We start from the raw sequence: 12,898 nt of genomic DNA, 5'->3' as shown, positions 1-12,898 counted from the left end.
TTATTTTTTTAATTTTAATTATTTATTATTATTTTCTTTTTTATTTCTTTTTTTGCTCCATTTCTTCTGAGCCGTGTGGCTGACAGGGTCTTGGTGCTCTGGCCTGGTGTCAGGCCTGAGCCTCTGAGGTAGGAGAGCCGAGTTCAGGACATTGGAACACCAGAGACCTCCCGGCCCCATGTAATATCAATTGGCGAGAGCTCTCCCAGAGATCTCCATCTCAACGCTAAGAACCAGCTCCACCCAATGGCCAGCAAGCTCCAGTGCTGGGCGCCCCATGCCAAACAACTAGCAAGACAGGAACACAACCCCACCCATTAGCAGAGAAGCTGCCTAAAATCATACTAAGTTCACAGACACCCCAAAACACACTGCCAGATGCAGCCCTGCCCACCAGAAAGACAAGATCCAGCCCCACCACCAGACCACAGGCACCAGTCCCCTCCATCAGGAAGCCTACACAACCCACTGAACCAACCTCACCCACTGGGGGCAGACACCAAAAACATCGGGAACTACGAACCTGCAACCTGCGAAAAGGAGACCCCAAACACAGTAAGTTAAACAAAATGAGAAGACAGAGAAATACACAGGAGATGAAGGAGCAAGGTAAAAACCCACCAGACCAAACAAATGAAGAGGAAATAGGCAGTCTACCTGAAAAAGAATTCAGAGTAATGATAGTAAAGATGATCCAAAAATCTTGGAAATAGAATGGAGAAAATACAAGAAACATTTAACAAGGACCTAGAACCAAAGAGTAAACAAACAGTGATGAACAACGCTGTAAATGAAATTAAAAATTCTCTAGAAGGAATCAATAGCAGAATAACTGAGGCAGAAGAACGGATAAGTGACCTGGAAGATAAAACAGTGGAAATAACTACCGCAGAGCAGAATAAAGAAAAAAGAATGAAAAGAATTGAGGACAGTCTCAGACACCTCTGGGACAACATTAAACGCACCAACATTCGAATTATAGGGGTCCCAGAAGAAGAAGAGAAAAAGAAAGGGTCTGAGAAAATATTTGAAGAGATTATAGTTGAAAAGTTCCCTAACATGGGAAAGGAAATAGTCAATCAAGTCCAGGAAGTGCAGAGAGTCCCATACAGGACAAATCCAAGGAGAAACACGCCAAGACACATATTAATCAAACTATCAAAAATTAAATACAAAGAAAAAATATTAAAAGCAGCAAGGGAAAAGCAACAAACAACATAAAGGGAATCCACATAAGGATAACAGCTGATCTTTCAGCAGAAACTCTGCAAGCCAGAAGGGAGTGGCAAGACATATTTAAAGTGATGAGAGGGATAAACCTACAACCAAGATTACTCTACCCAGCAAGGATCTCATTCACATTCGATGGAGAAATTAAAACCTTTACAGACAAGCAAAAGCTAAGAGAATTCAGCACCACCAAACCAGCTTTACAACAAATGCTAAAGGAACTTCTCTAGGCAGGAAACACAAGAGAAGGAAAAGACCTACAAAAACAAACCCAAAACAATTAAGAAAATGGTAATAGGAACATACATATCGATAATTACCTTAACTGTAAATGGATTATATATACAATGAAATATTACTCAGCTATAAAAAGAAACGAAATTGAGTTATATGTAGTGAGGTGGACGGACCTAGAGACTGTCATACAGAGTGAAGTAAGTCAGAAAGAGAAAAACAAATACCATAAGCTAACACATATATATGGAATCTAAAAAGAAAAAAAAAATGGTTCTGAAGAACCTAGGGGCAGGACAGGAATAAAGACGCAGACGTAGAGAATGGACTTGAGGACCCGGGGAGGGAGAAGGGTAAGCTGGGATGAAGTGAGAGAGTGGCATGGACATATATACACTACGAAATGTAAAATAGATAGCTAGTGGGAAGCAGCTGCATCGCACGGGGACATCAGCTTGGTGCTTTGTGATCACCTAGAGAGGTGGGATACGGAGGGTGGGAGGGAGATGCAAGAGAGAGAGTATATGGGGATATGTGTATGCATATAGCTGATTCACTTTGTTATACAGCAGAAACTAACACACCATTGTAAAGCGATTATACTCCAATAAAGATGTTTAAAAAAAAAGTAACATAGGAAGTTTAATATCCAGTTACTCCATGGCAGCACTATCACCACAGCCAAATGCCCACCAACTGATAAATGGAGAAACAAATCGTGGTCTATCCATACAATGGAATGTGACTCAGCCATAAAAAGGAATGAAGGACGGATACACGCTACAATGTGGATGATCCTGAAAGCATTATGCCAAGTGAAAGAAGCCAAACACAAAAGGTCATATACTGGGTGATTCTATTTATATGAAATACTCAAAATAGGTAAATCCACAAAGTCGGAAAGCAGATTAGTAGCTGCCAGGGCCTGGGGGCAGGGAGGAGTGAGGAACATCTGCTTAATGGGGATGGGTTTCCTTTCAGGGTGATGAAAGTGTTTTGAAATTAGAGGTGATGGTTGCACAAGAGCGTGAATGTACTAAATGCCACTGAATTGTACCTTTTAAAATGGTTGAGTGTATGTTATATAAATTTGCCTCAATTAAAAAAAAAAAGAGAGGGAGACTCTACTTGGTATGAAGGATCTGCTTCCAGGCTCACTCCTGTGATTGTTGGCAGACCTCAGTTTCTCTCTGGCTGTTGGTCAGGAGAATTCAGTTCCTCGCTGCGTAGGTTTCTCCAGAGGGCTCTTCACACTTGACAGCTTTGTTCTTCCACACTGAGTGAGTGATCTAAGAGAGTGCCAGCGCCCAAGACTGGGCAGATCTTTGGAGTGATATATCATTACCTCTGCTATATGCTGTTGGTCACACAGTCCAGTCCTGGTATATTGTGGGAGGGGGTCAATACCAGGGGGTGGGGGTCATTGGGGGCCATCATGGAGGCTATCACAGTGGGTCTATCAGAGTATAATCTCTTGTAACAATTTGGGATTATGAAGAAGTAAATTAGGGCAACATTTAGATGGGAACTGTGCTTAAAAGTTAGTTGTCTCCTTAGTAATTCTTGTAAATATTTGCTCTTTTTTTTTTCAGGTCCGGCACAGAATCAAATGCAAGTTCCGTCTGGGTATGGATTGCATCCTCAAAGCTACATTGCTCCCTCAGGACATTACCCTCAAGGACCTGGGAAAATGACCTCATTGCCATTGGATAGCCAGTGTGATGATTACTACTCTGGTCTCTATAGGGTACCAACACAAAATGTGGTGACTCCTAACACAGCAAGCCAACAGCCAGGAGCACAGCAGATGTATGGCAGCATTCCTCCTGCCCCTCATGTCCTGGGATCCACTCTGGGATCATTCCAAGGTGCTGGGTCATCAGCATCACATTTGCATACGAGTGCCTCCCAGCCATACTCCTCTTTTGTGAATCGTTACAATAGTCCAGCCATGTACTCTGCCAATTCTTCTGTTGCTGCTCAGGGATTTCCCTCTACTTGCAGTCACTATGCTTTGTCAACTGTTTCTAATGCTGCGTATCCTAGTGTTTCATATCCCTCTCTACCTGCTGGTGATCCATATGGGCAGCAAATGTTTACCTCACAGAATGCTCCGACTGTCAGACCAGATAGAGATAATTCATTTTCTGGTCAAAGTACAGCTATCAGCCATCCATCACCACTTCCACCTCCACCATCACAACAGTACCACCAGCAGCAGAGTCTTTCCGGATACAGTACTTTCACGTGGTCAGCTTCAGGCCTTCCGTCAACCCAAGACAATCTAATCCAAAACCACACCTCCCTGGCTACAGCCAACAACCCAACAAATCCTGGTAGGTTGAATGAAAAGTTCACCAAAGCATGGTTGAAAATCAGTGCATTTCCAACTTGATTTTTATTGCATGAAGGTTAAAGATGATACTGTCTAATAGAAAAATTGGAAATTAGCTCACCTTTGCAATTTATTTGCTTTACTTATAGTGGAATTTTGCAGCATCTTCTTGAACCCTTCCCCTTCATCTATTCACAATTAGCTACCCAACCATCTGCCTTGTATAGCATGGTTCCTTGCCATGATTGGGATCTCAGTTGGTATTTATTGCTGTGTTTTCATGCCTCTGCAGTAGTTGTCTTTAATGTGAGTTAGGAATAAGGCAAAATGAAAGGGTCTATTTGGGGATATGCTTTGGTAGCTAATACTTTCTTTTTTATATTAGTTCAACCTTGGGACAGTTACTATTCCAGCCATAGCCCTATTCACTATAGAAAAAATGATGGCCTGCAATACCACACTGGTTTCTCTAGGTGAACCCCTATTAGCGACTTTCACAGAAGATATATTTCCTATACATTAAAGTTGATGTTTTCTCAGCCCCAGATTGGTAAGTTAGGATGAAGGACAGGAAAGATGGAGAAAGATACATGAAGAATACCCTTGTAATTAGTTTTTCTTACCTTCCTAAACCAAGATGTGGTTAAATTTATTTGTCTAAAAAGTATGTGTGCAAGGTATGTAGTTTTTTAGTGTGGGGTTTGCATAGGATATATTCACTTTAATTCAACTTGTGAACTTGAACTTAACAAAATCTGCTCTTGAACTGAATGAAAAGGTACGGAAAGGATGGGAATTGTTAAAGCTGTGATAGTTTTCTGAATGATGTCTTTAGATTGTATATCAGAGTCTAGATAGCCGTATGTCAAGGATGTTGTAGAAAAGTATCATTTCCTAGACAGTTAGATTATTTAAAGTTAGAACTTTAGAATATCAGATCTGAAGTGTGCATTTGAGATCATCTATTCTTTCGTTGCTATGTTGTTTAGAAACACTTTGGGCTACAAGCAACTAATAGTGGTTTAAACAAAAAAGGTGGTATTTTTCTCACATAACAAGAAGTCTAGGCAGATGCAGTAGACCTAGATGTCCTCAGTGTCTTTTCTCCCTTTCCCCTCTGCCATCCTTAGTATGTTGGTTTATAGAAACAAGATAACTTCTGTACCTGTAGACAGCAAGTCAAAGTTAAAAGCAGAAAGAAGGGAGAAGAAAGAAGATGGGGTCGTGGCATTGACCCCATTTCATTTTACATATCATTTGCCATAGCTGTTTTAAAAGACCATCTCTAATTCAAGGGAAGGCTAGAAAATGAATATTTAGCTTTGTAGCCTCCATGGTAGAGGCAGGCAAGAAAGAAGGGGTTTAGCATTAACTGGGTTTTAGGTAAGTCAACTTGAAGCATCTATCACAATTCCCAAATCTGGCTGTGCACCAGAATCCCTTGCACAGATTGTGATCTTGAAACCCAACTTACTGAGCTAGAATAGAATCTCCAGGGTAGTCTTGGCACACAATTTGTGGGATCTTAGTTCCCTGAGCAGGGATTGAACCCGGGCCCTCAGCAGTGAAAGCACAGAGTCCTAACCACTGGACCACCAGGGAATTCCCTTGGGAATCTGTATTTCTGACTTGGTCATGAGTGATGTCTGGTAACAGATCCATATTCTACTGTAGTCCTTTTGTTTAACAAACGAGGAAAGCCTGTAGTCATTAATGTTAGAAACAGAGCTTGTCCTGAAGCTCAGTTTCTTCTGACTCTCAGTCTACCCTTCTCAGAACCAGGGCTTTCTGTCCCCTAGAAATTCTGTTTTCTTTCTTTCTTCTTTCAGCAGTCTTTTCACACATCAGCTTATCCTAAGGTCCCTCTGACTTAAGGATTTTGTGACTTTCGTGACAAAAAAAGAAGAAATTCAGGTAACTCCTGTCTTATTCTGAGATGGGACTGAATAGAACTAATTTATGCTGAGATGTAGGATCAGGGAAATGTAGGGCCACTTGGCTAAGGAATAGAATACCTGTGGGGAAGGGCCTATCGTTGAAGAAAATGTTGAATAAAGGGTAAGAATAATTACAAAATTACCTTCTATTTGAATAACTAGTAATTAGGCCGTTAGGCAGAGAGAAGGGGGTATATTTCCATTCTTTTAATTGTGATACTATACTGTGAAAGCCATAGTAAATATAATTTTAGAAGTTCATTTGTTAAGAAGTGGGTTTCTTTATTTTTTCCCTTTAGATTGGTAAATGACTTTTTAATTGTAGTTCAGAAGTTGACAAATTAAGTGTATCTCAGGTTAATATGACCCATGCTCGTCACCATTTCAAAAGAAATAAAGAGGTTACTTTTAAAACGTACTTTAAATATTACAGAAGTTCCTAAACTTTCTCAGCTGATGTTTCTCAATATTTTTTCCAGTGCCTCAAGCTACTTAGTAGTAATAGTTCACAAGGTTTTTTGACAGATGTCACTGTGTTTCTCTTGAAAATTTAAAACATCCCTCGGAACTCTGTGAGTTTGTTGCGAGGGCAACTTGGGTACCTAATTACAAGGTTTGGGAACCATGGGTATACTGATTTTAATGTTCTAGAAAGACAAGCAATTTAATTGCTTTGGACATTCTTAAATTATAATGTCATATTAAAATGAGAATCTTAGGTATTAATCATAGTTTTGTATGAAAATCAGTCTTTGAGTAATTGACAAGAATGATTGCATTTTTTATTACCTGGTTATATTAGTTTCATTTTCAGGTAGTATAGTAAAAATTCGTAAGCAATTTGTTAAGGGTTGAGATCCAAAAGCATAAACCTGACTTAAGTGATTATCAAAAACACAGTGATTGATACATACTGTTACTTTTAGGCAGTTGATGAGTTCATATTCAGAAACAGAGAATAAAAGAGACATGTAAATGTTATCTCATTTGCCTATATTTTATTATTTTTTTTTAATTCTATTTATTTGCCTGTGTTGGGTCTCCATTGCTGCACTCGGGCTTTCTCTAGTTGCGGCGAGTGGGGGCTACCGTTCGTTGTAGTGCGCGGGCTTCTCATTGCAGTGGCTTCTCTTGTTGCAGAGCATGGGCTCTAGGCACGCGGGCTTCAGCAGTTGCAGCACGCGGGCTCAGTAGTTGTGGTGTGCGGGCTGTAGGGTGCACGGGCTCAGCAGTTGTGGCTCGCGGGCTCTAGAGCGCAGACTCAGTAGTTGTGGCGCATGGGCTTAGTTGCTCTGCGGCGTGTGGGATCTTCCCGGACCAGGGCTCGAACCCGTGTCTGCTGCATTGGCAAGCGGATTCTTAACCACTGCACAGCCAGGGAAGTCCATTTGCCTCTTTATTTTAGAAAAGCATGTTAGTACAATTTAGCACTAGAATTTCAGATTACTTTATTAAAAACATAGTGATGTATGTTTTGGGGGCTATGTTTAGTTGTTAACTTAGAGTGAAATTTTGGCTGGTGTTTATTATACCATTAAAATTTTTTAAGCTGTCACTATAGGTAAATTTCTCAAGGTTCAGAAGCTCTTTCTTAGTTTGAGATGAAGTTGGCTGAGTAATACAACTTCAGTAAGGATCACATCTTGACAGCATATTGTAGAATAGTACTGAGTACAATTTTATTAAAACACACTTAAAAATCTACTTATAAAAATAATAATAATAAACATTTGTATAATCCTTATATAAAAATCCACAACATACATGACACTAAGGTATAACCACTGATAAGTTAATATACATCTATCATCTCGGGGTGGTGATGTGCCTGAGGAAAAGCAAAATAGCTCCCTATAAGAGGTGACTATCTGGATAAAGAAATACAAGTTAGAAGTAAGTTAGAAAACTACATTGGAGGTACAGATAGTACAGTTAAGAGATTATTTTCAGCTTTGGAAACTTGTGATGAGATTGCAGAGTTGTGAGATAGTAATAATTATGCTCCCTCACACTCATACTCCTTCAGTTTTTCCAAAGCTGCTCTTGAACCTTATCATCTTTACTCAACTTTATACCTTCCACCTGTAAATTTTTCTATATTTACTCCTTCTTCAAGCTCAGAAGATGAGATGTCCCTCTTTGTGACCACTTCCTTCAAAAGTTGACTTTATCAGTTGTCCCTTTTCTGTATCTCAGTTTCCCAGTTTCTCCTGGGCTATGGCATTGGAAAGGTGAGAGGAAAAGACTTGAAGGAAAAACATAAGCTTGGTCCTATATGTAACCAGCAGCCATCAGAAATTTTTAAGCGAGGGGGTGACGCTATCAGATTTGTGTTTCGCATCTTTGTGGTAGGTGGGCTGGAGGAGGAGGAACTTGGAGGCAGGAGGACCAGCTGGGAAGGGATCACGGCAATTGTCTAGATGAAGGATGCTGACATAGGTGGAGATTTATTCATACAGAAGACAGACGGCAAGAGATGATTTCAAGAATTCATTGATAAGGTCTGTGAAGGAAAAGGAATCATAAAAGTTGACTTAAATTTTCTAGTTTGAACAACTTGAATGGGTAATGGTGCTATTAGTTGAGAATTTGCTTAACCTTCCTAGTTTCAAAAGAGTTATGTACAGTTACTAAGGAGCTACTAAAAACTAACAGGGGAACTGCCTTAATGCCAATAAATAAATAAATAGATAAACAGACAAATGATTTATTTTTGAATTGTAGGTTCTGTCTCTAAGTGTACCATGTTTCATCTGTCAAATTCTCTTTGTGAAAGGGGTAGTTTTGTTGTTTTTTTTGGATTTTTGGCTGGCATTTTTCTGTGGTCCTTCATATTTGTGGAACTTGTCTCCATTTATTTGACAAATACTTGAAAGCCAGCTATGTGACGGGTGTTTATTTTAGTGCTGGGAGATAAAATAGCAAGTAAAAAGACTTGATCCTTATCTTCATGAAGTTTGTAATCTTCTTGGGGAGGCAAACATTATCCAAAATAAACACAAATAAATGTAAAATTGCTACTATTATTTAAGTATCATGAAGCAGAGATGTATGGTGCTTGGTGAGAGTACTCTAGGTATAGAGTACTCAGGAAGTTTTCCCTGATATCTGATATGTGAGCTGCAATCTGAAGAATAAATTCTCCATGTATAAAATAAATTACAGATGAAATAAATATTTAAATGCAAAAAGGCAAAACTTTAAAACTTTTCAGAGAAAATACGGAAGAACCTTGGAGTTGGGAAAGATTTCTTAAGGACACCACACACAATGCTAGCTAGCCATAAAGAATAAGCATGATAAGGTTTACTATCATCTAATTAAGAACTTTTTTTCATTGAAAGGCAACATAAAGAAAACAAAAAGACAAGCCATGAAACGGGAGAAAAAAAATTTTTATAGTATTTTATCCAGAATATACAAATAACACATAAGATCAATAAGGAAAAGACCAGCAACCCAAGAAAAAAATACATGAACAGGCATTTCACAGATGAAAGGAAAACATACTCAGTCTCATTAATAATCAGAGAAAAGCAACTTAAAACCAGAATGGGATATCTACTTATACCTAGCGGCAGGATGGTAAAACTTTGAAAGACCGAGTATACCAAGGGATGGCAAGGATGTGGAATAACAGGAAAATCTTAGACAGTGTTAGTAGAAGGACCTATTGGTTCAGCATTTTAGGGAAGTTTGGCGTTAGTGGGATTGAAGGTAACCACACCCTAAAACACAGCTATCCCACTTCCGTGTACTCTAGAGAAGTCCTTCTCATACTTTGTGCGTATGAATCACCTGGGGCCTTGTTAAAATGGAGGTTCTGATTCACCAGGTCTAGTATTGCCTGGCCTAAGGATTTTATCAAGTTTCTGTATAAAGTGTTGGTAGCCCATAGAGTACACTTTGAATAAGAGGGCCCTGCAGCACCACTTCCTGTTTTAGATGTGTAGTACTTGTCGAAAATAACATTTTGGGGGGGGGGCGGAATTCTGAGCTAAAGGGTCTAGTCTGTTCCCCAGGCCAAGGAACTCACTTCCCACAGGCCCCCCAGGGCTGAGGGGATCCTTATCCCTTGCTGTACCACTACATACACACTTCTGAGCTGTGGCACACACATTGAGAAGCTCCACCCCAGAGAAACTAGCACATGTGTACCAGGGACATGTTCATGAATATTCCTGTAGTACTGTATGTGAAAACAAAAAATTAGAACCCAGAAGTCCATTTATGATAGAATGGATAAAGTATATCCTTCCAGTGGGCTACTGACCAGCAGTGAAAATGATGAAATAGAGCTATACTCATTAACACAAATGAATCCCAGAAATGTAACAGGATTCATGGAAGAATATATGCAGTATGCTATTGTTATAAAGTTAAAAAACAAGCAAAAATAATGTTTAGGGATACTTATTTGTGTGGTAAACTAATGACAAAAGCAAGAGAATAAGGAACACAGTTCAGAGGGGAGGCAAGGGAATATCTTCCGTGAGGAGTACACCAAGAGCTTCAACAGTATTGGAAATGTTTTATTTTCACAGTTGGATGCTGAGTTCATGGGTGTTTCTTTATTATGATTTTATAAATATATACACATATACGTATCACCTTTTATTTGTATCAATTATTTTATTAAAGAAAAAAGTTTATTACATCTAAGGGGGAGCAAGTGTATTCCCCTTTAACGGGAGAGAGCATGGCAAGTTCAAGGGACTGAAAGACCTGTGAAGCTAGAGGAGAACCATGGGCCAGGAGGAGGCTGGGAACTCAGGATCATTCAGGGCCTCGTTGACCATGTTAAGAAGTTTTCAGGGTAAGATGTTTTGTCTTCACCCTCAAGCACTGGCAGACTATTGAAGGACTGTAAGGAGGGTGATGCCATGTATCAGGCTGGGGACTGGAGAACACAGAGGGCCGTGTTCAAACCTGAACTACTTATCTTCGACTTTGTGCTTGCAATTGTTTTTGAAAAATTACTTGTGGGAATAATTTGAGGCCTAGCCTAGGATGATAGAATTGTTCTCCAGAGAGGATTTATATTTCCTTCTGCCAGTTTCCTCCAGGTACTACCAGCTTGTGATCACGTTCATCCAAGTCCAAGTGTCTAGATGTCCTGGACTGTGCAGATGTTCTGAATCAAAGCTGCTGGCTTTTGTAAGGCTTAGGTTCCTGGTGTATACTTATCCCGAGGTTATAACCCTTCAGATACTATCCTGAAAGTGGAGGTATGGGGTGCTGAATCAGGTGCCCCATCTTGGGTGTGCTGTGGGAGATGTCTTGTTTCCCATGCTCTGCAAGGCTACAGAAAACAGCAGATCAGGTTTGCAACAGATAGCCACAGGGTGAAAGCAGCTCTGAGTGTTAGGCTTATTTCTCTGAGTTTTCAATTTCTTACAGATTTGCTCCCAGAGATTCATTAATATCATGTTAGATCTTTGTTTATTTTAAGAAGATCTTTTAAAGTATAGTTTTTAAAGTTACCTTTAGTAGAAGGTTTGATCCTAATTACCTAGATCATCATTACCAGAGGCAGAAATATCGTCTATATTTTTAGACAGTGTCTTTTAGTTTCTTATTATGAGCAAAGGTAAAGTTAGTATATTTACTTTGTCTTCCACACCCCTTTCCTTTTTTTTATCACTCAATTTTAGGTGATTATATCTTAATTTTTACTTTGTACTGTTAAATATATTCATCGCTCTGTTACTTTAGCACTTTTAATGATTTCACCAGTTATCTAATGCTGGTTTAAAACAAAAATTATTTATTATTTTTCATAGTTCTGTGGGTTGTTTGGACAGTTCCTCTGCCAGTTTTCTTGGACTCATGTGACTTCATTTAGCTGGAGAGTTGGCTGGGCTGGAGGATCGTAGACTTCACTCATATGTCTAGCAGTTGGTGCACACCGTTCAGTGGGGCACCTAGGTTTTTCTCCACGTGATTAGATTAGCTTCCTTACGTCAGGGGTCCCCAGCCCCGCAGGCTGCATACTGGTACTGGTCCGCGGCCTGTTAGGAACCGGGCCACACAGCAAGAGGAGAGCGGCAGGCAAGCGAGCGAAGCTTCATCTGCGGCTCCCCACCGCTCCCCATTGCTTGCATTACCACCTGAACCACTCCCCCGCCACCCAAGGCCTTGGAAGAATTGTCTTCCACGAAACCGGTCCCTGGTGCCAAAAGGTTGGGGACCGCTGCCTTACGTGATGGTCTCAGGGCAGCATTTCAAGAGCAGAAAGGCATAAGCTGCAGTACCTCTTGAGACTTGAGGTCTTGGACTTGTACACCATTACTTCTGCCACATTCTGTTGATTAAAGCTAGTCGAAAGTTTAGCCTCAATTCAGGGAGTGGGAAAATAGATTCCACTTCTCAATGAGAGGAACTGCACAATATTGTGACTGTGTTTTCAGTCTCTCACAATGACGTCTGTCCTTCCCAAAAATGATGTGGCAATTAACGTATTTAGACTACCTCCCACCTTCTTTCTCCATTCTCATATTTATATCATTTGTACTCTATTGGGAAATGTATCACATTTTATTCTGTCACTATATTCTTGCATTTGTTTCGGTCTTAGACCTAACTTTGTTCATATATATATGAATATGTCATACATATATACACATACGAACATGTCTGTATGTGTATGTATACTGTTGTGTAAGTTTAAGATGTGCAACATGGTGATTTGATATACATATTTATTGCAAAATGATTACCACAGTAGGGTTAGTTAATACATCCATCATCTCTCATAATTACCATTTTTGTGTATATGGTGAGAATATTTAATATCTACTGTCTGAACAGCTTCCAAGTATATAATAACAGTATTGTTAACTGTAGTCACCGTGCTATACATTAGAGCTCCAGAACCTACTCATCTTATAACTGAGAGTTTGTACTCTTTGACCAATATCTTCCCATTTCCCCCGCTTCCCTGCTTCTGGCAACCAAAACTTTCTATTTCTGTGAGTTTGGCTTTTTTAGATTCCATTTATAAATTACACCATGCATTATTTGTCTTTGTCTGATTTATCTCAATTAGCGTAATAACCTGCAAGTCCATTCATGTTGTCACATGGCAGGATTTCCTTCTTTTTTATGGCTGAATGATATTCCATTGTGTGTGTATGTTTTCTTTATTTCCACATTTTCTTTA

The 12,898-nt window shown here is 39.7% G+C and overlaps 1 protein-coding gene across 6 annotated transcripts in view; it reads left to right on the top strand.

Moving 5' to 3' along the window:
- The window catches only part of SEC24B (SEC24 homolog B, COPII coat complex component), a 91,446-nt gene that overhangs the window by 17,568 nt on the left and 60,980 nt on the right, over positions 1-12,898 (top strand). For all 6 annotated transcript variants that reach the window (XR_009701007.1, XM_061191163.1, XM_061191165.1 and 3 more), the window contains exon 2: positions 3,057-3,800. Coding sequence is in view for 5 of the 6 variants with exons in the window: in XM_061191163.1 (XP_061047146.1) it covers positions 3,057-3,800 (744 nt within the window). In the remaining variant the exon portion in view is untranslated. The remainder of the gene's footprint in view (positions 1-3,056; positions 3,801-12,898) is intronic.

The sequence above is a fragment of the Eubalaena glacialis genome, chromosome 5 (assembly GCF_028564815.1).
Source record: "Eubalaena glacialis isolate mEubGla1 chromosome 5, mEubGla1.1.hap2.+ XY, whole genome shotgun sequence".
NCBI classification, from domain to species: domain Eukaryota; kingdom Metazoa; phylum Chordata; class Mammalia; order Artiodactyla; family Balaenidae; genus Eubalaena; species Eubalaena glacialis.
The sequence above is the reverse complement of the archived record's forward strand: the minus strand, read 5'-3'. Positions and strand labels throughout refer to the sequence as shown.